At 36.6% G+C, this 27,740-nt stretch overlaps 1 protein-coding gene across 1 annotated transcript; it reads right to left on the bottom strand.

The window, feature by feature from the left end:
* Positions 1-4,744: 4,744 nt before the first annotated feature.
* LOC114944643 (uncharacterized) lies at positions 4,745-7,119 on the bottom strand. Its single transcript, XM_085481349.1, has 5 exons — positions 6,042-7,119; positions 5,796-5,926; positions 5,492-5,658; positions 5,174-5,336; positions 4,745-4,974 (listed from the first exon to the last, which is right to left on the bottom strand). The coding sequence occupies exons 1-4, from the start codon at positions 6,504-6,506 to the stop codon at positions 5,308-5,310; spliced, it is 792 nt and encodes a 263-aa protein (XP_085337475.1). The 5' UTR covers positions 6,507-7,119; the 3' UTR covers positions 4,745-4,974; positions 5,174-5,307.
* Between the last annotated feature and the right edge of the window lie 20,621 nt (positions 7,120-27,740).

The raw sequence follows: 27,740 nt of genomic DNA, 5'->3' as shown, positions 1-27,740 counted from the left end.
TGAGAAAGTTAGAGAGGAAATTACGAAGTTAGAAATAGGAGACAGGGTGGACTCGGACCACATGCCGGTGGTAATATGGATCAGAGGGAAAGGAGGAGGAGGGGAAGGAAAAGGGATAAAGAGGAAAAGGAGATGGAGCTGGACGAAGGAGGGGAAGGAGAAATTTAGGGAGAGGATAGGGGAAATATGGGAGAAGCAAAGGGACGAACAAGAAGAGAAAGGGGTGGAGGGGGAGTGGGAAGAGAAGAAAAGGAAGATACAGGAAGTGTTAGACAAGGGGAAAGAGGGGGAAGGAAAGGAGAGGAGAGAGAAAAAGAGAGGGTGGTTTGACGGGGAGTGTAGAAGAGAGAAGGGGGAGGTGGCAAAGGAATTGAAAAGGTGGAAGAGGATAGGGGGGAAAGGGGAAGAATACAGAAAAAGAAAAAAAGAGTACAAGAGATTATGTAGGAAGAAGAAAGAGGAGGATAATGTGGAGTGGACGAGGAAGGCAATGGAAGCAAGGACGGAGGGACAGGTATGGGAGGTGGTTAGGAGGGAAAGGGGGAAAGGCAAAGGAGGAATGGGAGGAGGGATTGAGATAGAAGAGTGGAACAGATATTTTAGGGAGTTATTAGGGGGGGTAGAATCGAGAGTAGTAATGAGAGGAAATAGGATGGAGAAGGGGAGGGAAGAAGACCAGATAGAAAAGGGAGAAATTAGGAGGGCGATAGGCAGGTTAAAGGAAAGAAAGGCGCGGTGGGGGTGGATGGGATACCGGGAGAAGTGTGGAAATATGGAGGGGAGGGAATTGAGAAGTGGGTATGGGAGATATGCAATAGGATATGGAAGGGGGAAGGGTGGATTGGGGAATGGAGTGAGGGGCTGATGGTGCCAATTTTGAAGAGGGGAGAGGGAAGGGAGGTTTCAGAGTATAGGGGGGTAACGTTGACACCGTCATTATACAAAGTGTATGCGTCGGTGTTAGCGGAGAGATTGATGGGGGAGGTGGAGGAAGGAGGGATGTTACCACCGAATCAAACTGGGTTCAGGAAAGGGATGGGAACGGTAGATAATATCTATGTTCTGAATTATTTGATAAACAGGCAAATAAGCAGGAAAGGAAGACAAATAGTACTATTCTTTGTGGACCTGAGAGCAGCGTTTGATTCGGTGGACAGGATGAAGTTGATGACAGCGTTAAGAGGGAGGGGAGTGAAGGAAGAGACGGTGAGGAGATGTGAGGAAGTGTTAGGAGAAATAGGATTCAGGGTTAGAATAGGGGAAGAGGTGGGGGAGAAGTTTTGGACGGGGAGGGGGGTGAGACAAGGATGCCCTCTGAGTCCTTTTCTCTCTAATATGTTGATGGCGGACATGGAGGAGGAGATGAGGAAAGGGAGATGGGGAGGAGTGAGGCTAGGAGAGGGCAAGGTCTACACGTTAGCGTACGCGGATGACGTGGTATTGATGGCAGAGGATGAGGGGGGGATGAGGTGCATGATGGAAAGGTTAGGGAGATATCTAGAGGAAAAGGGACTGGAAGTGAATGAGAGGAAGTCGAAGGTGATGAGGTGCAGGAAAGGTGGAGGGAGGTTAAAAAAGGCTAGCTGGGTCTGGAAAGGTAAAAAATTAGAGGAGGTTAAGGAGTATAAGTAATTAGGATATATAATACAAAGGAATGGGAGGCAAGAAGGACAGGTAAAGGACAGGATAAACAGAGGGGCAGTAGCTATGGGACAAGTATAGGGGATAGGTAAAAGGAGATTTGGTAGTAATTGGGGGAGGAGGATATGGCTATTTGATGCATTAATATGGACGGTTTTAGGATATGGGGTGGAGATATGGGGATGGGAAGAGAGAGAGAGGGGATGGAGAGGTTACAAGAAAGGTATTTGAGATGGATATTAGGAGTAGATTGGGGAACGCCTGGTTATATGGTAAGGGAGGAGATGCAGAGGGAAAAGATAAGGACAAGGATGGGAATAAAGGCGTGGGGATATGAGAAGAGACTAGAGGAGGGTAAGGGAGGGTGGCTGGCAAAAGTATGTTTGGGGGAGATCAAAGAAAGGGCAAAAAAAGGAGGGGTATTGTCAGATTGGGAGAGGGGAAGGAGGAATTTCTTTGAGGGTAAGGGGATGGAAATAAGGGAGATAGAGGAAAGAAGAGAAAAAGAGGAGTTCAGATGGGCAGAAGTTGAGGACTGGGAAAGAAAGGAGCAGAGGGAAGAGAGGATAGAAAAAATAGAAAAGTCGGAATACAATAGATGGTACAAGCAGGTCAAAGGGGAGGGAATACCGGGCTATCTAAAGAAAGGGTGGACGGAAGACAGGTGGAGGAGAAAAGCAAGGTATAGATTGGGGAATGGGATAAGGGGAAATAGATACTGGAAAAAAGAGGAGGAGAGGAAGTGCAGAATGTGTGGGAGAGGGTTGGAAACGTGGAAGCATGTGTGGGAGGATTGCATGGAATGGGGAAGGGAAGAGAGTTGGCAGGAAATGGTGAAGGAGGTGTTAGGAGAGGAGGGAGAAGGGGAAACGTGGCTAAAAATGTTAGAGAAAGCAAGAGGGGAGGGGGAAGGGGAAGATGGGAAGGATGGAAAAGGAAGAGAAGGAGATGAGAGAGGGTAAGAGATAAGGGAAGAGAGAGAGGGAGAAGGTGTGTGTGAAAGAAGGGAGAGAAAGGGAGTGAGAGAGAGAGGGAGAGAGAGCGAGAGGGAGAGAGAGAGAAGAGTGAAAGAAGTGATGGGTAACAGTAACCGGAAGCGGAGGTCCCACTTAGGTTAAGGAGTATATAAGATGGCGAAAATAGGATATAAGAAAACGTAGAATAAGAAAGACTAGGATAAAAGGGTCGGGTGTGTGTAAGAGCAGGCAGGAAGTAGGTAGGGTGGAAAAGCGAGGAAAGGTACGGTAGACGGCGAAGCGAGCGGCGTTGCGATTTTTTTCTTTTTCTTTTTTTTTGTTATGACGATATATATGAATGTATATATGATTGTATAGATTAAGTTAATTAGATTTAAGTTATAGGATTAAGATATAGGTTAAGGTGGAATGTAAATGGAGGTGTAAAGGTTTGGGACCGCTCCTTTAAACAAGAAAAAAGCGCCTTGTAATCTGTAGTTGGAGAAACAATAAACATATCTATCTATCTATCTATGTTATATATAATTATATTATATATTATATTACATATTATAAATATTCTTATAAATAATGCAATAAAATTCTTAAGCCAATGTGCTAATGTGAACTAAAAGATCTAAAAAATTAGATTACTTTTAATTACTATAAACTATAAATAAATAAATTTACTAATTGAATCAGTATAAAGAATAAAATTTGTGCGTTTTGTTTTCTTTTATACATATATATAATCTATTTTTCTCTATCTGTTTTTATATTATTTAAATTTTTATTTTTTTACACTATATTTTCAATATTTTTTATTTATTTTATATTTATGATATACGTTCTTCGCAGAAGTAATGTACATTGTGCGACAGGCGTTAATGAGACAAAATAACAAAAAGATTTACAAACTACAAGAATTACCTTTGAGATAACTTTTTTTCCAAGAACTTGTTATATTTGGTTGCTGCATAACGAAATTGCTGGCACACGCATCGAAAGTTAATGATATCCTCAATAGTGATAACATTATAGCCGAGAATGATGGCTATGATCTCTTCTGGTAAGTTCGTTATCTTACAATCAGACATTATGAGAAACAAAACACGAAAAAAGAATATAAATTAATTGATTGCAATAAACTATTCGCGTAATTAATTCCTTGCTTTTCGCAGTACACGAAATGCGTCTGCCGATTACAAAGAGCACAGATGTGTGTTTGATGTACACGAGAGATGTTTTCTACACTGCAGACGTTTTGCTCTTTATTATTAAATTTGACCTCAAATTTTAAAGTATTACTAATTTTCACTAAGATACAGGTATATAAGGACTTGGCACGGCATGCGCAGAAAATGTAATTTAGAACTAGCAAATTTAACATTTCTTCTTATGCACTTGAATAATAGAACGTGGTAAATAATTCATTTATTATTTATTTTATTATTACTATTTTTATTTATTGTTCTTTTTATTATTTAAGCTTAATTAAAATAATATATTTTTCAAATTTGTCAATTATTTTAAATTTTACTAATTTTCATGTATTTATATATATTATGTAATATTTAAGTTTAATGAAAATAATATTTAAATTATTAATTATTTTATTAAAATTTACTAATTTTCATATATTTATTTTTACACTTTACAACTGCAGTGCTGTGCATTGTGTCGACTGTTCATTTTAATTTGGAGTTTTACTAATTTTGTGAAAATCATGGATAAGAGAGAAATATGGATCGCAAATAATGAGTTTGGAACAAAAATGAAAAAATACTTTTACCTAACGCGTGACGTTTATTTTTTGTTCAAAATACAAAATTTGACAAATTTTTGCACAGCAATTTTAGATTTGCATGAATTTGCAATAAATCTGAAATTATACTAATATCATACAAAATTTAATATCATTTATAAGCTCATTTATCGTCTCCTTCAATACAAAAAAATTATGTATATTTGAAAATATAAAAATCATTGTCTTTTATTAACATACCTATTCATACAAATGCCTACTTATACAAATGCAACACACTATTGATTATATACTTTTCACAATAATAGATATTAATAAATGGCAAATTTATTACGTCATATTTTGCATATACTTAAAGTGTTAAAAAAAGTTATTAAATTAATTAATTTTTTTATTTTAAGATTTATTAATTTTTTTGCACCAATTCAAATTGTTGCAGTCACAAAATTTTCTTACTTTATTATTTATGATAATTAATACAATAAATATCGCAGAAAGATAATAGCTATATTTTATTCATCGTTGATTCTCAATTGTCGAACATGTATGTATATATGTATATGTCAATAACATCCTATTATCTATTATGTTGGTCCGAATCTGTAGATTGATCTGTAGGTGGATTATATATTATGATAATTTCCACAGCATATTTCACGTTTTCATTTATGTGTTCTACTATTTAAAATAAGACAGAAACTGTAAAATTTTTACTTTGATTTTTTGTGAATAAATGTCTCAATAAACACTTAATTCAAGCTAATATAGAAAATTGTAAATTATACATAATTGTTATCTGAAAATATCTCACAATGCTCTTTATTTTTACAATGGTATATGTTATACACTAACTAGCGATTATGTTAGGGCGCGTATGTTTTTTACACATTACAATTCACTTTGGAACTAATCCCAAATTGCTTATTTTGTCCCGATATAAACAATTCAACAAAATCTTTTATCATGTCCAACATCTGAAAAAATTAATTAAACATGAATAAAGATTAAATGTAAACAATAAGGATCTAATTATAAATTAAAAAATGAGAAATGTACATTTCTCTTCTTTCTATACACATAAAATGTAATTTATTAATTCCTTGTCAATTTACAAATATATATTAATAACCTAAAATTAATAGAAGTAATAAATAAGTTTCAATCTGTTCAGTTCTTATTTCGATGACGTCATGATGTGTACAAGACTTGTAATCTGATAGATAATCATGAAGACAATTCGGGAAATTCTCGTCTTTTATATAAAAACATCGTGCATTTTCGAAATTATTCGTGACGCTGTAAACAATTAAAATATTATCTTAATCATATGAAAATTAAAAAAAAAAATTATATATATACGTATGCGTATACTAAGAAAAAGAAATTATCGAGAAATAATGATAATGTCGATTCTAATATATATCTATACTTACAATTCTGGTTTCCAAAATACACAGAATCGATTAAAAACCTGTAGTACATCGCAACGTAGACCAAGCCTTCTAACCACGCTATGAAATATTGCATATACAATGATATCTTGACCATATTTACTTTGTAAAACCTGTGCCAGGTATAATACAGAACAAATTAATTAAAGCGAGAGAATATTAAGAACAATATATAATATATACATATATGGCCCATAATTATATATATTATAATCTCTAATAACTTACATAATCTATACAAATCCATTTGATATCTTCGGGTGCAAATGAGGAGATACATGCTCGAAAGTTCAAGATGCTAAATATGTATTCCTGGAGTGTATCCATAATCTGCGTACTTTCTGTTTTGTTCCAATGATTATCTTCAATATTATTGTTTTTCCAGTAGGAAAAAATTTCACGAGACGTGGAGAATATCGAATGGTTCGGATGCTTTACTTTGAGACAATTCAATACCTCTTGTGCAGTTGTATCCAATGATGCACTTACATTCGTGTAACATACATCTTTTCGAGGTTGAATACCTTGTGCTATGAAAGTACAAACTAATTCCAATAGCTGAACTCGTTCAGGTTTTACTTTATATCTGTCCAACTCATTTCGTATCAAAGATAGCTTCTCATAGTGAGACATTTCTATATTGCAAAATTCTTGGATTGAATTGCAGTCAATTTTCCTAAAAAATTTATACATATTAAATTATTAATTAATGAATAAATACATTAAATTGTAATAATAGTAGCATTATAATATATATGAAGATCCTACTGTGGAAATTGTGTTAACAAGCATTTAATCTCCTCAATATAAAACATATATTTCAGCACATTTATAGGCTTATTCATACGTTTAAAAACAAGTAGATTTTCATTCAAACGGTTTGCATATTTATCGATATTACCACTGAATTTTTTTACATCATCGAATTCCAATACTACATTATTAATTGAGTCATTGAAATAATTTTGATTTGATTTTTTATTGTAATAATAATCATGAAAAAGAATTAGACACAAATAATGTCGCAATTGTGTCGCAAAATGTATGCCCATTGTAACAAAGTTTATGTTTTCTTCATTTTCTTCTTCCTTAAGACTTTCATATTTTTTCTTCGTAAAGGGCCATCTGAAATACGACCATAAAATATTGTAATAAATTTTTGATAATGATACTTAGTGTTGTGTCAAGATTATTTTAAAATTAGCTGGATAAAGATGAGATAAAAGTATGAAAATTCATCTTAGATAGGATAAAGATGATTTTGTTTTAAGTATATCTAGATAAAAGATATAATTATATGACGATTTATTTAGATAATTGTTTAGATAATAATTTTTAAGGCTGTTTATGTAAACACAGTTATACAAAAAATATAAATTATAAAACGGATACAACAATATATGTATTTATATTTTTATTTATAAATTTTTATCGCTTTTCTGTCTACTTTAAGTATTCTTATGTACTATGATTCTAAACCAAAATTATTTGAATATTATTTTAGATAAATAATATAGTAAAGGTAGTACTTTTTTTTTTATCTACTTGTAAGATGCAGATATAAAGATAATACGATAATAATAAGATAAGATAATAATAAGATAAATTTTTATTATCTATATGCAGATAAGATGACGCCACAGTTCTTCTATTTAATTTTATTTAGATAACAAACAGCAAACTTTGATGATAGTTAACAATGTGATTGCACAAGTCATTTTTCAAATTAATAAATTTTCTAAAGTATACAATTTAAAGCATGAGTATATATATGTCACTTTTTTTTATACTTTAATCAAAAATAGAAAATATATAATAGTCAATTTTAATTTGTAATTAAATCTATACTTTTCAAATTTTGATTCTAATATGTATATTGCATAATTCTGTAAGTGTATTCTATATGCAATTAATAAACATTAATGTGCTTATGTGTATGTATGTATGTATAGATTAAGTTTTTTTTAATATTTTGTAGAACAATTTTTTCGTAAGCTTATTTACAAACAATGTCGACTTTGCTTATATATGTAGGATTCGGTATTGGAGATAAGATATATTCTGCACAAATATTTAGAGAATCAGGGTTTGTAATTCTATTTGTTTCTCCTTTCGAGGCTTATAGCGGACTGCCTCTCGTCTCTCTTACAAGTCGCTCAGCCGCTCAGCTGATCCCGTCTCCACTCTTGTTTTTCTACAAAGGAATTCGAGTTGACGAAAACCCGAATCCTCGAAAGACTCGCATATTATATTATCTAATTGCGCGTATACATCAAATTATAATAACATATGATTAATAACGCATAGAATTAACAATCCTACATATATGTCACTTAACATGTTTTTACTTTTATAAAGATTTAATTGTGATTTTAATGCTATTTATAAAAAAGAACCGATAGAAAAATATCAACACTGTTTGTTTCTATCACAAATATATATCATATATATAATTTTAATATTTAAAAATGCAATTAAACGTTTTGAAGAATACACATTATAATAAATAAACCAAGTTACTTTTATGTTGTATTTTTAATAATTAAATCTAAAAAAAAATTATTGAATGACTGAATATTTTTCGACCGATATATATATATATATATAGGTTAATTAATATTTATTTAATTAATTACACAACGTTTCATATAATTTTTGTTATTCTCAAGTGTTACTGTTAAGTGTGCGAAGGACCAAAATTATATGATCGAAACACCGTGGTCGAAACATTGTGTGATTAATTAAATAAACATCAATTGACGAATGTCGGTTGAAAAATATCTGGTCTTCTAATTTTTGACAGCCGAGAATTAAGAATTCTTTTCAGTATAATACACACACATATATATATATATATATATGTGTATGTATATTATATATGTATATATTGTCGTGTGCCTCGGGAGAGACACCAGGGGGTCGCGCCAAATTGGGATGGGAATCCGGGGCGTCAGGACTTATCGGGTGTTTGTAGAAAATGCACTGCACTTTTCTTATTAAAAATCTTTATTCAAATTCGACCACTTGGCCTTTATTTATTTCACCAATAATACACTGAAGCTTTACCGGGTGTGCGGCACTGACTTTCTATCACTCCGCGTATCGTGCACAACTGCGAGTCGATGCTAAGTGCGCGCGCGGTTAGCGAGACCGTGGTTAGAGCGATTGTTGGTGTCTGCGACTGAGCGAGTTGGCGCGTCTCTACTCTCTTTTTATAATGTTGTTTTTGAAGTTTTCCCGATCGGAAGGGGTGCCTGGCAACAGGTTTTCCCGGTCGAGAATCTAGGTGCAAGCGAAGCAGATTCAAAGTCCTTCTGCTTTGCTTGCACGTTGACCAATTTCTGTTCCGCGTATATCTCGCATTGTATGCGCTTTTAACGCGGTCATTATCTGTCGTAATTCTGATTCCGCGTATATCTCGCATTGTATGCGTTTTTAACGCGGTCATTATCTGTCGTAATTCTGATTCCGCGTATACCTCGCATCGTATGCGTTTTTTAACGCGGTCAGTGTCTGTCGTAATTGCGGATGTAATACGAGTACTCATTTCTTAATACTAGTTACCTTTTAATAGTTATATCTATATCTTTGGGGGATATAACATCCCTCCCCCGTTAAAAAAGAAAAACGAAGGTATGAAGTTTTTCGCTTACAACTAAAGCTTACAAATGTTTATCCCGTTCACAATATAATTATAATCGTTTCCTATTTCCTAAAAACGCGTACTATTACTTCTTTTTAGTATGGATCTAGGTACATCCCAGTCATCGTCGAGTATCGTTACTCTTGGTCTTCTTTTAGTGTCTTTTCTATTTTTTACTTTCCAAATTACAATGACAATGACAAATATTATAATTATGATTATTATTAATCCGCTCGAGGTCATGGGATAGATAAATTGTTTCCTCGTATAAAACTTTTGTTCATTATTTTGTAAATCATTGTCTATGTTGTTTATCTTTGTTCGTAATTCTATTAATTCTGCGTTGTGTTGTGTTAGATTATTTAATGTGTCGAGTATTCTCATGTCCTCGTCTTGTGACGGTGCAATATTAAAATTCGGTAAATATGTGTCTATGTTCGTTACGTAAGTCGTCTCTTTTGTCTCTAATGTCATATCCTCCGTTTTAATTTGACAGTTTCCTCGTGAGGTTAGTCGGCCGGTATTTTTTATTACTAAATTTTTTTCTGTGTATCCGTCACATTTTATATTTATTTTCTCTTCTTTAGCTGTTGAGTACAACCATGTGTGTGTTTGATGTAACGGGATCCATACTGTCGTTTTCGTTATCCGATAGCGTACCTTACATTCATGCTTATCTTGCATTCGTTGCGTATACATTTGTAATTTGCACGGTATATTCATGTTTACGCGATAAGTCGGCATGCTATGTTCGCATATATAATTAGAGTTTATTTTACTACATTTTTGTAAATCCTCATTTGTTATAATTAAATATGTTAATCTAAGATTATCTATGGCAAACATATCGTTTTCTACTTGTATACCTTCAAATGTTTTATTGTATGCTGCCACGGGGAATTCAATTGCCTTTATTAAGTTTTATTTAGGCTGTGATATTATCGGGAACCGCAGTATTGTATATAAATTATATTCTTTGCTTACGTATGCACTTACACTTGCATGTTTTTTTATTTCATGCCAGTTTACTGCGTGTGTTCTAAACGGAAAATAATATCCCTGTTCTAACTGTGTTGCGGCTTCCTTTAAATGCGCAACAATGTTATCAAATGGTACTAATTTCGGATGTATGTTTCCTTCCTCGATTTGCGCTAAGTATTCTATAATATTTTCTGCGTCCCTAATGGAGTCTGTTAATGCTGCCATAATTATTTCATATTGCCCCTGTATCTTTTCTAACGTAATATATTGCGCTACATTTTCCTGTAAGAGTTTTTCACTCTGTTCTATTGTATTCTCTAACTTATTTATATGTGTTACCGTATCATTGATTATTGTTAGTTGATGTCTAACTGTATGTTGCAACGTGCTCTGTCGGCTATTTATTAATTCTAGTTGTTCATTTATGCGTTTTTCGTCATCGGCGTCCATGGTACCGAACAATGTTTTTGCTACTGTTCCTATCCCGTCAATTATTCCCCTACGTTTGTCTGTACGTCTGTCGTAGAGTGTAGTTATTTGTATTGTCATCTTTTCCAAATAGTTTAGTGTTTGTTTTGTAATACTAACTAAATTAAGGCATGTGTTTTGTTGCGTTAACACATTGCACGCTTTTTCTGTACGCTCTATATAATTTCGTATGTAACCCTGTTTCGCAGTTAATGTTGCTAGGTCTAGTTTTATTACTAGTTTCCACGTGCTTTTAGAACAATGTAGATGGCCTATTTTTTCAAAATGTATCCCTGGTTCGTTGGTGAATTCCTCGAGTTCGTATGGCTCTTGGCTTGACCGTCTCAATGTCGCTGCGTTGGCATTGAATATGATCATCCTGTAATATATATAATTCCCCTTACTATTTTATACTTTTGTATGCAATTTTTATCAAGAAAGCGGAGCATTCGTTTTTTATATCTTCTGTCGTTTCTTCAGTCTTAGGACAACTTTTGTTACGTGCGGCACGACGTATTATCATGTGTTTTCGTTTTAATTGTATTAGGTGCAATGCCTATTCGCATTTAGATGATTTGTTGTGTCCCTACTGTCGCGCCCGCGCCCCTGTTGTAGGGCCCAAAATAACGGGAGATGAGTATACCCGGGCGTACGATGTGGTGCTCCGGTGGGCGAATGTGTCCCGGAGGGCGGGTGAGCCGCATTCCTTGCACGTCACCCTCGATACGCGTACCGGTACGCGAGTGGTGCGTGAAGTGGTGGTTTTGATGGGGACGACCAGCCTTGATCGATTCGCGATACCAGAATAGGTAAGTCTCAATTTTCGATAAATGATTTTAGTCTGTTTGTGTGTATGCGTATTGCTCTTCTTCCTTTCTTTACTGTGTAGTTGACGTCGGAGTTCTTTTTGATTATCGTATATGGTCCTGCCCATAAGGCGTCAAGTTTCTTTGATCGTCCGCGTCGTAGCGTATCGTCATATATAAGCACTTTATCACCGACTTTAAATTTTATTTCTTTCGCGTCTTTATCATAATATTTTTTCGATTTGATTTTCTCTTCGTTTACGCGATCCTTCGCAATTTGTTGTGTGGCCCTTAATCTTTCCCTAAGCTCTTGAGCGTAATCATCGTAACTGTACGTGGCCCTTGGTGGTTTTGTTAATGCCGTCGGTAGGTTGGCCTGATGTCCGTAAATTAATTCAAACGGCGTGTACCCCGTTGCACTGTGCGGGGTCGTATTATAAGTAAACATTGCATAAGGTGTCCATTCGTCCCAGTCTGTTTGATCAGCGTCAACATAATGGCGAAGATATTCTGCTAATGTCCTATGTGATCGTTCGAGTGCCCCATTTGTTTCCGGATGATACGCGGTTGTTTGTAATTTTTTGATTTTCAACAGTTTACATGTGTTCTTAAATATTTCACTTAAAAAGTTTGTCCCTTGATCTGTCAAAATTTTTTCCGGTATTCCGTGTTCTAGGATTATTTTCGTTATGAACTCTTTTGCGATTGTGCCGGCTTCCTGGTTTGGTATTGGAATCGCCTTACTAAATTTTGTTAGGGTGTCTTGGAATGTTAATAAATATTTACTCCCATTCGTAGTTATTGTTAGCGGCCCTACAATGTCCAACGCACATTTTTCAAATGGCTTACCAGGCGTATCTGTAATTATTAATGGTGCTTTATTTTTCCGCGACAATTTATTTTTTTGACATGACTCGCACTTGGCGATGTATTTCTCGACGTCTTTTGTTAAACCCGGCCAATCATGATCTAAACGAATCCTCTTAATTGTTCTTTCTATTCCCTGATGTCCTCCAATGGGCGCATCGTGATATTCATACAGTATCTGTTGTTTTTCCTCTTCGGTGTACATCCTTTCATTATTAGCGTCGTTTACCTCTTCTTTTTCTATCTTGCATATACCTTCCGTCCTTTCGCTTGAGTCAGCGTTTCGGATTACGTTCCGACTCAATGCATCAGCGTTTGCGTTCGCTCGTCCGGCCTTATGTATGATTTCGTAATCGTATTCTTCTAATTTATTCTCCAGCGAATTAACCTTGAGCCGGGGTCATTTACGTTAAATAGCCATACCAATGGTTTATGATCTGTGATGATTTTGAATTTGGTCCCGTATACGTATGGTCTAAAATGTTTTACGGCCCATACAATCGCTAATAATTCTTTTTCAGTTGTGCTGTAATTCTGCTCCGCGCGAGATAGCACTCTGCTTGCGAAGCAACAGGGCGGTCATTGCCTATGAGCCCCTGTGAGAGCACGGCTCCGATTGCATAATCGGACGCGTCTGTAGTTATATTAAATTTTTTACTAAAATCTGGATATTGTAATATCGGTACCGTTATTAGCTTATCTTTTAAAATATCGAACGCAATTTGTTGCGCGCTGTTCCATCCGAAGGTTTTGCCCTTTTTTGTCAATCTAGTCAGGGGTTTTGCGATCTTTGAGAAATCCTGAATGAACTTCCTATAATAACCGGCGAGTCCTATAAATGCCTGTACATCTTTAACTTTTTGCGGCGTCGGAAAATTTTTTACCGCCTCTAATTTTGATGGGTCCGGTAATATACCGTTTTCCGAGATTATGTGCCCTAAGTATATAACTTCTTTTCGTAAAAATTCACATTTATCTGGCTGCAATTTCATGTTGTGTGTCCGTAATCTCTGTAATACTTCCCTGAGCCTTTTATTATGGTTCTCTAAACTTGACCCATATATGACAATGTCGTCGAGATATACAAGACATTTGAGCCCTTGAATTCCAGTCAGTACTGAATTCATTAGTCGTTGGAAGGTCGCGGGTGCATTCTTCAGTCCAAATGGCATTCTGTTGAACTCATAGTGTCCAAAAGGAGTTGAGAAAGCCGTTTTCTTTTTATCGTATTCAGCCATCGGTATCTGGTGGTAACCTGATGCTAAATCGAGCGTTGTAAAGTATTTAGCGTTTCCCAGCTGGTCCAAAATGTCTGTGATGTTTGGTAGCGGAAACGAGTCGCCTACTGTAAGGTCATTTACCTTTCTGAAATCTACAACTACCCTTAGTCTTGGGTTTCCGGATGCGTCAGCTTTTTTCGGCACTACTAACAGTGGAGCGTTCCATTGACTAACGCTTGACCTGATAATGCCAGCATCTAGCATCTCTTTAATTTGTTTATTTACCTCCGCCTTATGCTTCTCCGGCAGGCGGTACGGTCGTACGTTGACCGGTGCTGCATCGGCGCGCGTGGTTATTTCATGTTCCACGGTCGCGGTGCAGCTCAGTGGTTCTCCATTCAAAAGAAATAAATCGCAATATTCTTCGCATATCCTGTGTATAGCCTGTCGTTCTTCTACGTTGAGATGGTCCGTCCGTAATAATTGTCATACTTCCCGATTTCTTTTGCTCGAATACTTCGGAATTTCTTTTCGTATGATGGTTATTTCATGCTTCATTTCCCCCTCTATTTCGTCTATAGTTATTAGCGGCGTTCTTAACTCAACAACTTCGTCGGTTGTATTTATGACACTGACTGGACACACGTAGTCCTCCGGTTGCACGAGGCATCGTCCTATATACACACCGGGTGCAGTTTGTTCGGCTCTTACGATTCCTGCGCTATTTTTATTTGTGGCGGCTCGGATAATTGTTTCGCTGCGCGGCTGTAATCGGATCTTTTCGTATGGTTGTAAATTTAACACGGCATCTCCTATGGTGAGTTCCCGTTTTTTGAAATTACAGTTAACTCCCTGTTTCCGCAAAAAATCTATCCCGAGAATTCCCTCGTATTCCATGGGGAAATCGTCTTTGACGACGTAGGTTGCGTGCTTTATTTTTTGACCTCCTATGTCAATTGTCGCCTGCGTCTTTCCTATTGTCCGCGCTTTGTGTCCCGTAATGCCAATGAGCGTTATTTTTCCTTTATAAATTAGTGCGTCATCTTTTAGATGTTTCAGTTTTATTAATGAAATAGTTGCCCCTGAATCGAATAGCATTTTAACTGCGCCATTCCTAGCTTCGCGCATCGGTAGTGTAATTAAATCTAAACCCGCGCTCTCTTGTAGTGTGGGTCGTAGGTGTGATACGCGATACTCGACGGCGCGTGCCGGGGTCTCTCCTTCCGAGTCTCCCTCGTTGCTGTCGCGTTCGTAACTGCTACTGCTTTGCTCGGAATCCGTATCACCCTTTTTCGTTTTCGGCTTGTTTCGACTCTTGGTTAAATTAACGTTACGTATTTTTTTCCCTCATTCATTCTGTCGCGATTTGATGTCGTTTTTAGCCGTCCGTTTATCGTCCAGCATTCTTCACGGCTGTGTCCGCGTTTTTTGCAGTGGTTGCAAAACTTTTCTGTTGTGATTACGCGATCTGACTTCTCGGGTTTCGGAAGCGCGTATTTACTGTTACGGCATTCTCGCTCGTAGTGCCCCGATTTTCCGCATTTATAGCATTGTACGGCATTTTTTGATGATCGCGACGGCGCTCCCTCATAACGATTTCGATTTGTGTAATTGCTAGATCGCGTTGTAGTTGTGCCTTTACTTTTTCTTCGGCGGTTGCGGCAGTTATTGCCTCCTGCAGTGTTTGGTAATTTCGAGAACGAATAAGTAGTTGTACCTCGTCGCGTAGTCCTATCTGGAAATTCTGTAAGGCTTGCTTCTGTATGGTGTTTAAAATAACTCGCTTCTCAATGGGGGAGTGACCTTTTCCCTCCGTCATAGATTCAAACAACTCCATAGCTAATGTGTCGACGTGCGTTCCGAAAGCTTGCGCGCCTTCATTTGTTCTTTGTTTCAACGAATTGAATTCTATCTGTAGGTGCGTAGTGCTTCGCCTATTCTGATACGTACATTCCAACTGTTGCTTCAGTTCGTCATACGTCTGTATATCTCGCGTTTGAAAATCTAGCATTGCTTTGTCTTTGAGTTTTGTGCATAGGATAGCTCCCACCAATCCTCTCTCGTTAGCAGGGTGTATGTTTGTCATGGCGTACGTGCATGTGCTTAGAAATTCCTGTAATTTATGTTGGGCCGTCCCGTCAAATTCCGGAATCATTTGCCGTGCTTCTTTTAACGATATAAAAGGCTCCTGCGGGCCTTGTCGGTGTCTAGCGTCACTCTCTGTTCGTCCGTACACAACGTCATATTTTTTGTCGTCATTGTCTGGGTCTCGCATTTCCCTCTCGAGGGTGTGTGTGTCCCGGCGGGTTTGGCCCCGTTCGTCAGCGTATGCGTTAATGTCACGAATTTGTTTGCGTAATATGTTTATTTCCGTGAGCATTTCCCTACGTAGTTCTCGCATGCCTCTCATTATCTCACGTAGCATAGAGTTGTCTATGCCGGCCTCCCTATAATTAGGAGTTTCGCGCATCTCGATTTCGTCAACGCGTCTATCTATGTATCATTTGGTATCGCGGGGGTTAGTTGTTCCTATTTCGCTATTAGGGGGTGGTGCATGTACGTCGGCTTCCACAAGTCGAGTATTGTCGCGAGCTATTGTACCGTGTAGACGGTCAATCTCGCGGTCGATGGCACCCTCGGACACATTCATGCCACCGTTAGGCGGTGTTCGCAGCATGTCCTGATACTCGCTTGGATCGAAAATACTACTATCATATGATGTAAGCAAGGATTCCCCGCGTTGTGACCCGTTGCTAGGAGTTCGTCTTACGCGTTCGTTACTTTCTTTTCTTAATTTTTTAACGGTGTCGGTTTCCCCTTTTTCAAATAAACTTTCGTCAAAAATGTTAAACGGAAATTCGCGTTCGGCTTTCCCGTGAGTATATGATTCGGAGTCGCTCTCTCCCGAATAATATGCTTCTAATTTTATTCGCACTTTCCCGAGGTTTTCTAAAGTTATCGGTAGTGCTTTGATTGATCGTTCGGCTGAGTCGCTATGTAACCACGATTTATTCGCTATCGCTTGTCGGGGTGTTTCGCTTTCCTCCGACATTCATGCAGTATATATAAAAAGTTTGATTCGGATTTACATTAATACGGCTACCATTACTATCGCTCGCTCGCTGACGCGGCAGATCATCGCTCGGCAGTGTTGATATGGCTGGCGGTCCGGTGTTGTAAGGTGATCCTGCGGGTCGTTGTACGGTGCGATGCGTTGTCCGTGTTGTCGTAGGTCGCGTCCTTAGGTGATGGCCTACTTCCCGTCGGCTGATGCGTTGTCCGTGTGTGTGTGTGTCTTTTTGTACGTACGGCACGCTGTTGCTTATACGTCGGCTTCTGTTTTATTCGCTTCCCGTCGATTATTATGTTCGACGTGCCTGATTATTAATACTGCTGTATTTTTCAGGTCTTCCTCCGAGTAGTTCCTGATGGTCCTTCGGCGCAATCCCACCGCTGCCACCAAATTGTTGTGTGCCTCGGGAGAGACACCAGGGGGTCGCGCCAAATTGGGATGGGAATCCGGGGCGTCAGGACTTGTCGGGTGTTTGTAGAAAATGCACTGCACTTTTCTTATTAACAATCTTTATTCAAATTCGACCACTTGGCCTTTATTTATTTCACCAATAATACACTGAAGCTTTACCGGGTGTGCGGCACTGACTTTCTATCACTCCGCGTATCGTGCACAACTGCGAGTCGATGCTAAGTGCGCGCGCGGTTAGCGAGACCGTGGTTAGAGCGATTGTTGGTGTCTGCGACTGAGCGAGTTGGCGCGTCTCTACTCTCTTTTTATAATGTTGTTTTTGGAGTTTTCCCGATCGGAAGGGGTGCCTGGTGCCAACAGGTTTTCCCGGTCGAGAATCTAGGTGCAAGCGAAGCAGATTCAAAGTCCTTCTGCTTTGCTTGCACGTTGACCAATTTCTGTTCCGCGTATATCTCGCATTGTATGCGTTTTTAACGCGGTCATTATCTGTCGTAATTCTGATTCCGCGTATATCTCGCATTGTATGCGTTTTTAACGCGGTCATTATCTGTCGTAATTCTGATTCCGCGTATATCTCGCATTGTATGCGTTTTTAACGCGGTCATTATCTGTCGTAATTCTGATTCCGCGTATACCTCGCATCGTATGCGTTTTTTAACGCGGTCAGTGTCTGTCGTAATTGCGGATGTAATACGAGTACTCATTTCTTAATACTAGTTACCTTTTAATAGTTATATCTATATCTTTGGGGGATATAACAATATATAACGGTAGAGTTTGCCAAAATTATTGAGCAATAGAAAAAATGAAAGCAAATAATTTAATATGCAACATACCTAATTTTTCTAATATTTTGTATTTATTATATATTTATAATATACGTTCTTTGCAGAAGTGATATACATTGTGCGACAGGCGTTAATGAGACTGTTAGATATGCGTGAGATTATTATATTTGCGCGCTTAAAGTAATATGCGCACGCGTGTACGTTCAGCGAATAAGTTCACGACACGTGCGTGACGATAGCGATGCCGAGAAGACAAGGAAGAGCCCTCAGGAGGGAGCTCGAAGGTAGGAGATATATCGGAGCAGTCGAGCGACACACACGCGAAAAATACTGTACCCGTTTAACGGACTTTCTGTTTAAAGTAAATCTATTTTCAATTTACTGAATATTGTTATTTGGTGATCCTCACATACACAACAATCTTGGCGACGAGGATGGGATTATTCTAATCTCGCGTACGTAGAAAGATTTATTTGTGCAAGACGTATATTCGTCGCTGCGGCGGATTCGACTGATCGGTGCGTGATCGCCACGTGCTCCGGGCTACAACGGCTCGTGCTACGAGTCGTGATACGAGGATAACGGCGACGCTGCCATACGAGGACGTAAGTCAAAAATCCAAATTGTGGAGCGAAGATTTTAAAACCGCTTAGGGGCAGATCATGGCACAGGCTACCATACCCGGGTCTCTTGCAATCGAAGCATTTGACTCGGCGAATACGACGTGGAAAAGATGGCTGCAACGCCTTCAAGGAGCCTTTATGATTTTCGGAATCAAGGACCAGGCTAGGGTCCCGTATTTGCTGCATTACGTGGGACCCACGGCATTTGACATGCTAAGTGATCGACTTGATCCGGTCGATCCTTTCACTGGTCGATACGACGACTTAGTGAGATGTCTACAAGAATATTACGCGCCGGCGCCGCTGGAAATCGCAGAGAATTTTACTTTCCACCAGCGGAAACAGCAAGAGGATGAGTCTGTACAACAATACGTTGCCGCATTACGGAAACTTAGCATACATTGTAAGTTCGGCAACTACCTTAACACTGCACTACGGAATCAACTGGTTTTTGGACTGCGCAATAAAAAGGCTCAGAGTCGGCTGCTAGAAAAGCCGGACCTGGACTTCGATGAGGCTGTCAGGACTGCGGTTACAATGGAACTCTCCGACAAGAGCTCAGCGCAGATGAAGGAAACGAGTGCGGAGGCGGCCGGCGTGGCGTATCTCAAGGCAGGGAAGAAACCTCCAAGAAAAAATGCAGGTGATAAACGGTCCGAAGCAGGAGGTCACGAGATTCGAAAATTCGAGACAGGCGAGTAAAGAAAATAAACAGTACAAAAACACTAATGTAAAATGTTTTAGGTGCGGTAAAGGTCATTTGGCAAATAAATGTAATATAGACAGGAGCGTACGTTGTCATAGCTGTGGGAAACTGGGGCACTTACGTGTGGTCTGCTTCAAGAATACGTCCTCCACTAACAATTTAGAGGAAATGCTCAGTTTGGAGCATGCGAACTATCGCGACAAATTTCTGTTGTCAATGGAGATTGAAGGAAAAAAAGTCGAGTTCGAGTTAGACAGTGGAGCGGCGGTTACAGTAATGAGTGAGTCTGAAGCGATCAAACTTTTCCCAACAGCGACCATTCGTCATACAAATTTGCGTTTAATTTCATTTTGCGGGCGCGCGCTTAAATGTAAAGGATATATTACAGTCAGAGCTAAGTACAATAATTCAATTGTAAACGATTTGAATATTTATTTAATAGGCGGAGTCAGAAAGCCATTATTAGGACGCGAATGGATTAGGCAATTTAATGGGCACGTTTTTCTAGCCTGTAATGCTCAAGTAAATACAGTAACAGTAGACGCAAAAAGTAAGCTACAAGCAATATTAGAGAAGTATCGAAATATTCGCTCTTCACAATTTGCTTCAATTAAGGACATACAAGTACACTTAAAGCTAAAAAAAGACGCGTCCCCGATTTTCGTGCGAGCTCGACCAGTTCCCTTTAAATTACAAATGTTGGTTGAAAAAGAGCTAGACACATTAGAACAAGCGGGTATTATTGAGAAAGTAGAGTCATCTAAGTGGGCTACGCCCATCGTGCCAATTTTGAAAAAGGATGGAAAAATTCGTATTTGCGGTGACTACAAAGCTACGCTAAATCGGCATTTAATAGTTGATGAGTACCCTTTTCCTGCAGTAGACGAGCTATTTATGAAACTTGCCAATGGAAAAAAATTTTCAAAAATCGACTTGAAACAAGCGTACTTACAACTAGAAATAGCACCCGAGGATCGCGAGTTGCTAACGATCAGTACAAGTAAGGGACTTTACAAAGTAAATCGTATGATGTACGGAATTGCGCCCGGTCCGACAATATGGCAACGCAAAATAGAAAACATTTTACAAGGAATACCGGGCGTGGCAATTTTCTTCGATGATATTGTAATTACGGGCAGTACAGATACGGAGCATTTAACACGACTTGAGGAAGTATTAAGTAGATTACACAAGTTCAATGTTTGAATAAATTTAGAGAAATCAAAATTCTTTTTAGATAAAGTTGATTATTGCGGTTACGTAGTCGATAGGGTAGGTGTTCATAAGGATAATCGAAAAATCGAAGCAATACAGAATATGCCACGACCTAAAGATGTATCAGAAATACGGGCTTTTACAGGCATGATAAATTATTACGGTAGATTTATACAAAATTTAAGTTCTATTTTACATCCTTTAAATAAATTATTGCAAAAAGAGGTACGTTTTGTATGGTCTAAAGAATGCGAAACGGCATTCAACAAGGCTAAAGCGGCGTTTACAAGTAAACAAATGCTGGTTCATTTTAACCCGAAATTACCGTTGGTTTTAGCAACCGACGCGAGCTCGTACGGAGTCGGAGCCGTGTTGTCACACCGATATCCTGATGGATCTGAGAAGGTTATTCAATTCGCGTCACAAACATTTTCAAAAGTACAATCAAAATACTCCCAAATCGACAAGGAGGCATTTGCAATTATTTTTGGTGTTAAAAAGTTTGTTCAATTTCTATACGGAAACAAGTTCACGTTAATAACAGACCATAGACCGCTTGTACAAATTTTTTCGCCTTCTCAGAGTCTGCCTATATATTCAGCGATGCGTATGCAACACTATGCTATTTTTCTACAAGGATATAATTACGAAATTGAGTACCGAAAATCTGAGAGGCATGCGAATGCGGATTGCTTATCCAGACTTCCCGTGGACGCGCCACAAACGGTAGCGGATACGGTAGATGTGTATCAATTGGAAGTAATCGAAACCTTACCTGTAACGGCGAGTAGAATAGAGATAGAAACACGAAAGGATAAAACAATAAGAGAATTACTAGAAGCATTACAGACCGGGAAAGTAAAACACAAATCAAAGCGTTTTAATATCGAGCAAAACGAGTTTAGTTTACAAAACAATGTAATTATGCGTAGATCGCGTGTCTACATTCCAAAAACGTTACAAGCTGAAGTATTAAAAGAATTGCATTTAGGACACTTTGGAGTAGTAAAAATGAAAGGGTTGGCTCGTAGCCATTGTTGGTGGCCAGCCATTGATAAAGACATAGAAAATTTGGTTCGAAATTGTGCAAACTGTAATAGTCATAAGAACAATCCTCCAAAGGTGGAAGTACATTTATGGGAAGCGCCATCAGCGCCAATGCAACGCGTACATGTTGATTTTGCGGGGCCATTTTTAGGAAAAATGTTCTTGCTCATGGTCGACGCTTTTTCAAAATGGCCCGAGGTACATATAGTCCAAGACATTACTGCAAAAACGACAATTGCAAAGTGTCGAGGAATGTTTGCAGCATACGGATTACCAAAAGTAATAGTAACCGATAACGGTAGAACTTTTGTTTCTTCGGAATTTCAAAGATTTTTACAAATCAATGGAATTGAACATAAACGTACTTCACCCTTTAATCCTGCAACAAACGGTCAGGTAGAACGTTTTGTTCAAACGTTCAAACAAGCATTAAAGCGAATGAAGTGCGAAGCTAAAAATATTAATTTTGCATTAAACAAATTATTATTACAATATAGAACAATGCCGCATGCGTCAACTAACAAAACCCCAGCGGAAATGTTTCTAAATCGGAAAATATCCACTAGACTAGACCTAATGATTCCGCAAAACAGTAATTTAAATACTCATTATGATACTATAGAAAATGTAAAAACATTTGCATGCGGAGAGAGAGTTGCGTGTCGGAATTATTCCGGGGGAGAAAAATGGAAGTTCGGTGTAGTATCGGCAAGAAAGGGGAAACTGCATTATACAATCCATTTAGACGATGGCCGCTCTTGGGAAAGACACGTAAATCAGATGCGCAAAATCGGAAAAGATACTCCTACAACCTGTTTAGAAAACGACCACTATTATTGGGATTCTGAACAGTCTCGGGAACCGGTACGCTCGAACAGTCCTGTAACGCTAGACACGGAGAATCCTCCGGAGGTGCTAGATAATGTTGCGCCAGTTTCCTCACAGACCAACCAAGATGTTAATAGGGAAACTATATTAGAAACTCAGCGTCGCTCTGCTAGAACTAAGAGACGCCCAGACTTCTTTTCCGAGCGTACAGAGAAGTAGAAGCTTTCGATAACAAGAGAGGGTGTTAGATATGCGTGAGATTATTATATTTGCGCGCTTAAAGTAATACGCGCACGCGTGTAGGCTCAGCGAATAAGTTCACGACACGTGCGTGACGATAGCGATGCCGAGAAGACAAGGAAGAGCCCTCAGGAGGGAGCTCGAAGGTAGGAGATATATCGGAGCAGTCGAGCGACACACACGCGAAAAATACTGTACCCGTTTAACGGACTTTCTGTTTAAAGTAAATCTATTTTCAATTTACTGAATATTGTTATTTGGTGATCCTCACATACACAACAGAGACAAAATAACAAAAAGATTTACAAACCACAAGAATTACCTCTGAAATAACTTTTTTTCCAAGAACTTGTCATATGTGGCTGCATAACGAAATTGCTTGCACACGCATCGAAAGTTGATGATATCTTCAATAGTGAGTACATTATCGTCGAGAATGTGGCTTATCATCTCCTCTGGTAAGCACGTTATCTTATAATCAGACATTATAAAAAACGAAACACAAGAAAGGAATATAAATTAAAGTGATTGCAATAAACTATTCGCGTAATTAATTCCTTGCTTTTTGCAGTACACGAAATGAATCTGCCGATTACAAGAGCACAAATGTGTGTTTGATGTATACGAGAGACGTTTCCACACTACAGACGGTCTGTTCTTTATTATTAAATTTGACCCCAAATTTTATAGTCTTATTGCTTGTTTTCACTAAATTATAGATATAAGGACTGGCGACGGCATGCGCAGGAAATGTAATTTAGAACTAGCAAATTTACCATTTCTTTTATGCGCTTGAAAGATAGAACGTAGTAAATAATTTATTTATTAATTATTCTTTATTATTACTATTCATTTATGTATTGTTCTCTATTTAAGCTTAATTAATAGTATATTGTGATACAAGTGCGAGAAGTTGGCAATTGTCGTTACCAACTCGCACGTGTATCACATACTACTTTATATCATGAGTGCGAATTTTGTGGAATGAGAGGGTGGAAGTAGGCGAGGGAATAAAACGCAATGGGGGGGGGGGTCCAGGGGACGAAGCCCCCTGGTCAGGGGTGCAGGGGAAAGCTTTATGAAATATAAAGAGATTTTATTTATATCTTGTTTTTACAATGAAATAATAGGCAAGCAAAATAAAAATAAGTCTTAATTTTCTTCTAATAGAAAATAACAAAAATAAATAAATAAAGTAAGGTAATCTTTGGTTTCTTTGATAAGTAATAACAAAAAAATAAAAATAAAGTAAATTAATCTTTGGTTTCTTTAATAAGTAATAACAAAATAAAAATGAAAATAAATTAGTCTTTTTTTCCTTCAATAGACATGTTGTGTATTGTGCAGTTATTTAATGTTAATGAAATATATTTTGTTTGGCGTGCTGTTAATATTTGAGAAAATGATCTTATATTTTTGACAGTTGTCCAGGTTATAAATTTGTTGTATGCAGCTGTATATTTTTCTTTTGATTTTTCAGGCAAGAGATTTTCTATGGTGTTTCTTGCCATTTCTGTAATTTCTGGAGGTGATTCATTTTCACTGTTGTCAAATGTGATGTTCGATGTCATATTGGTTTTTTTATATTGACTCGTTTCAATTAGATTGATGCAATGCAAAAGACTGGAATGGGGATGTAGTGGCGGTTGCGCGCTGCGAGATGGCGTTAGGAAGAAAGTGTTTGTAGCGATTGTAGCATTTGCAGCGTGAAATAATGAGCTTGTAGCGTGAAATAATGGGTTTGAAGCGTGAAATAATGAGTTTGAAGCGTGAAATAATGGGTTTTGAAGCATCTGTAGTGTGTTGCGTGTGAAAATGGTTACTTTGCGAACGGAAAACAGTGCGCAAAATAGGCATTTACGCGCACGCGTGATATAAAATAATATATTTTTCCAAATTTATCAGTTATTTCAAATCTTACTAATTTCCATGTATTTGTATTATTTATTATTTAAACTTAATTAAAATAATTTTATTTCAAGTTATCATTTATTTTATTAAATTTTACCAACTTTTATGTATGTATATTTTACAATTTACAACTCCAGTGCTGTGAATTGTCAAATTTTCTCGATAAGAGAGAAAGGGAAAGAGAGAGATTTACATTTTTCATTCTTTAAATCTTTACAGATAAAATTTTCAGCTAAAATAAAATGCTCGACTTTCAATACAAATATTTAATAATTGATGTATGTACATAGTTTATATAAGACTATGCTACAATTTTATGTAGTTTTATTCGCGCGTATATACGTGGTGTATATATTCTAGAAATCTAAACTCTATATAAGAATATAAAAACTCCATGGATTAAATGCAAATTCAGAATGAACGGACTATGCGAACTTAACGCAGATGTTTGTGAATAAATCTCAATTCGAGGTTTTAGTTCCTATGTTTTTCTCTCATCCCCCTAAAAAGATGTAGAAAAGCAAAGTATATCGGTCCAGAAGTTGCTGAATTGGGAACTTAGGAATTAAAATAAAGATCCTAAAATTCAAAACTAAGTTGAGAATTATTCCTAAATAGTCTTATTGTTAGCACTATGCTAAGCAAATTTCGTGCCTTGTGCACAATTATAAAACATAGGAGAAAAATTAATTTTTCTTATCTAACACACAAACCTTCGCGTTCGGTTCGCATACCCTTGTTTATTTCGAGACTAACTTTCTTATTCATTAAGTATATTTGTTCACTTATTTTTCAAAATTTTATATTAATCACTAAAAAAAAACTAAATAATAATATTTATATTTATCGGTTTTTCACTTACTCTTTTGGTAGCTTTTGGAGAGGTGCAGAGATATTATGAAAAATTAAAATAAATATCATTAATTTAAAAGAATTATTTATCTTATTAAATTTGTCGCAAATCTTGCTTTTCAGAATTAACTTAAATGTCTTTTATTTCCAAGTGTGGAGTATATTTGCTGTTCTAAGCATGTGTGTTTCAATTATGTTTTTTTATATTTTCAGATATATATATAAAAAATTTGGTATAAGTCTTTGGACAATTATCTGATTTTAATATATTTCCTGATATAGAATAAGAAGGCCGCACACTGGAAACATTATGTATAAATTTCTTTATGCCTTATTTTTATATGATATATCACAGATGTATCGATAGATAATAGGATAAAATTTTTATCATAGATATCGCATGCTCCACGTTGTTTGTTATACCTTCTAAAATAATGCCACATCCATTGAAGAGATCTTCTGCATAATTGATACGATGAAAACATTCTTCGTTAATAGTTATGTTACTTTGTTATGATTTTTATTCCATTAAATTTATGTTCTTCTTTCGATTGTCTAACGAAATAAGTTAAAATATTTCAATTCACATCATGATAAATGCGCCGCATAATAAAATCAAAGAATATTATGTAGTTTACTCGCGCGTATATACGGGGTGTAAACTATTATAATCTCTAAAAACTCACCTTTAAAAAAAGGTAAAAAAAAGGCGACCAGTTAAGGGCACGCCATTAACAAAAATTATCCATTGCAAACCCATGTAGAATCCTATCCTATTGCAAACCCATGTAGAATCCTATGAAAAATTAATCATTGCAAACCCATGTAGAATCCTAGGCAAAATTAACCATTGCAAACCCATGTAGAATCGTACCCATTGCAAACTTATGTAGAATCCTATGAAAAATTAACCATTGCAAACTCATGTAGAATCCTATGAAAAATTAACCATTGCAAACCCATGTACACTTCAACATAAACTTCGAAATATTACAAATATTTTATTTTATGAAATATTTCAGTTTATGTAAAATTATGTTAACTATCTTTTAAATTATTCACTTTTAACCATCTTACCCTTACAACCTTTTATAGTGAATATTGCAACAAATTGGTTTATATATATAATATATATATAACATCAGTTATTATTAATTGATGTTTACATTTATTTTTAGACTTACTAGAGCTCAAATGCTCCACATTTTTTGCAAAAACTGTTTATTCTACAGATTTCAAATATGCTTTTAAATGATGATTGAATATTTCCTTTTTTTAATTATTTTTATTATTATTTTTCAATCTCAATCAACTTTTATAACTTTATGCCAGCACGATACAAATACATGTGTCTTTATTTTTTTTATTATTTTCATTATTATTTTTCAATCTCAATCAACTTCTATAACCTTATGCCAGCAGGATACAAATACATGTATGTCTTTATTATTGTATCAACTCTTGTCTTTTCCATGTAACCATGTCTTCATAGTTTGAATTATCCCTTCATCTTCTCAATCTTTCGCAGAGATTTAATTAATTAAATACACTTCACACGAAATAAAGTTTGCTGGAAGATATACAGCAAACGATAACTGTAAAAACATGATTACGTGGAAAGAACAAGAGTTGGTACAGTAAAGGCAAGTAAGTAAGTACATGTAATGTATCGTATTGGCATAACGCTATATCCGCGGAGCAGATAATGTGGCTGTAGAGGTAGTCTGCAGTGCAGCTAATGTGGACGTAGATGTTGATTGAGATAATTGTCTAATATAAAATAGAATTTAAAAATTTAGTTTAAAAAGCTGTTGCATATATAAATAAAGTTTATTTTTTCTAAATTTGGAATATGTTTAATTAATTAATTTTTTAAGTTTATGTTTAATAAATTTTTTAAGTCTGTATTCAATAATTTTATTCATTTGATAAATACATGTATGTCTTTATTTTGATATGTTTAATATAATTAGAAATTCATTATTAATTAGATATGTAAACTATAAATTCATATATAATATTTGAAAATATATGTGAATATTTAAATTTTTATCTTCTCCTTCCTCTCCTTCAATCTCTTTAATATCAATATGTGTATGTGTGTACACGCGCGCACATTTGTACGTATTTATTTAATTATTGGATAGTTGAGAGTACTTAATTGATAAAAAATTATGACAATAATAATCCTTGTTTTTTTTCTTATTATTTACTCAGATTTTTTTGTCTATCTTATAAGATAAACACT

This window comes from Nylanderia fulva, unplaced genomic scaffold, assembly GCF_048542155.1.
Source record: "Nylanderia fulva isolate GAGA-0341 unplaced genomic scaffold, ASM4854215v1 Scaffold176, whole genome shotgun sequence".
Lineage (NCBI taxonomy): Eukaryota > Metazoa > Arthropoda > Insecta > Hymenoptera > Formicidae > Nylanderia > Nylanderia fulva.
Note: the sequence above shows the minus strand (reverse complement) of the source record. Positions and strands in the feature narration are given on the sequence as shown.

Coding starts and splice junctions, on each gene's coding strand:
- LOC114944643 (XM_085481349.1), bottom strand. CDS start 6,506: ATGTATAAATTTTTTAGGAAAATTGACTGCAATTCAATCCAAGAATTT. Junction 5,927..6,041: donor AATGGATTTGTATAGATTAT/GTAAGTTATTAG, acceptor TACCTGGCACAG/GTTTTACAAAGTAAATATGG. Junction 5,659..5,795: donor GTATTTTGGAAACCAGAATT/GTAAGTATAGAT, acceptor AATTGTTTACAG/CGTCACGAATAATTTCGAAA.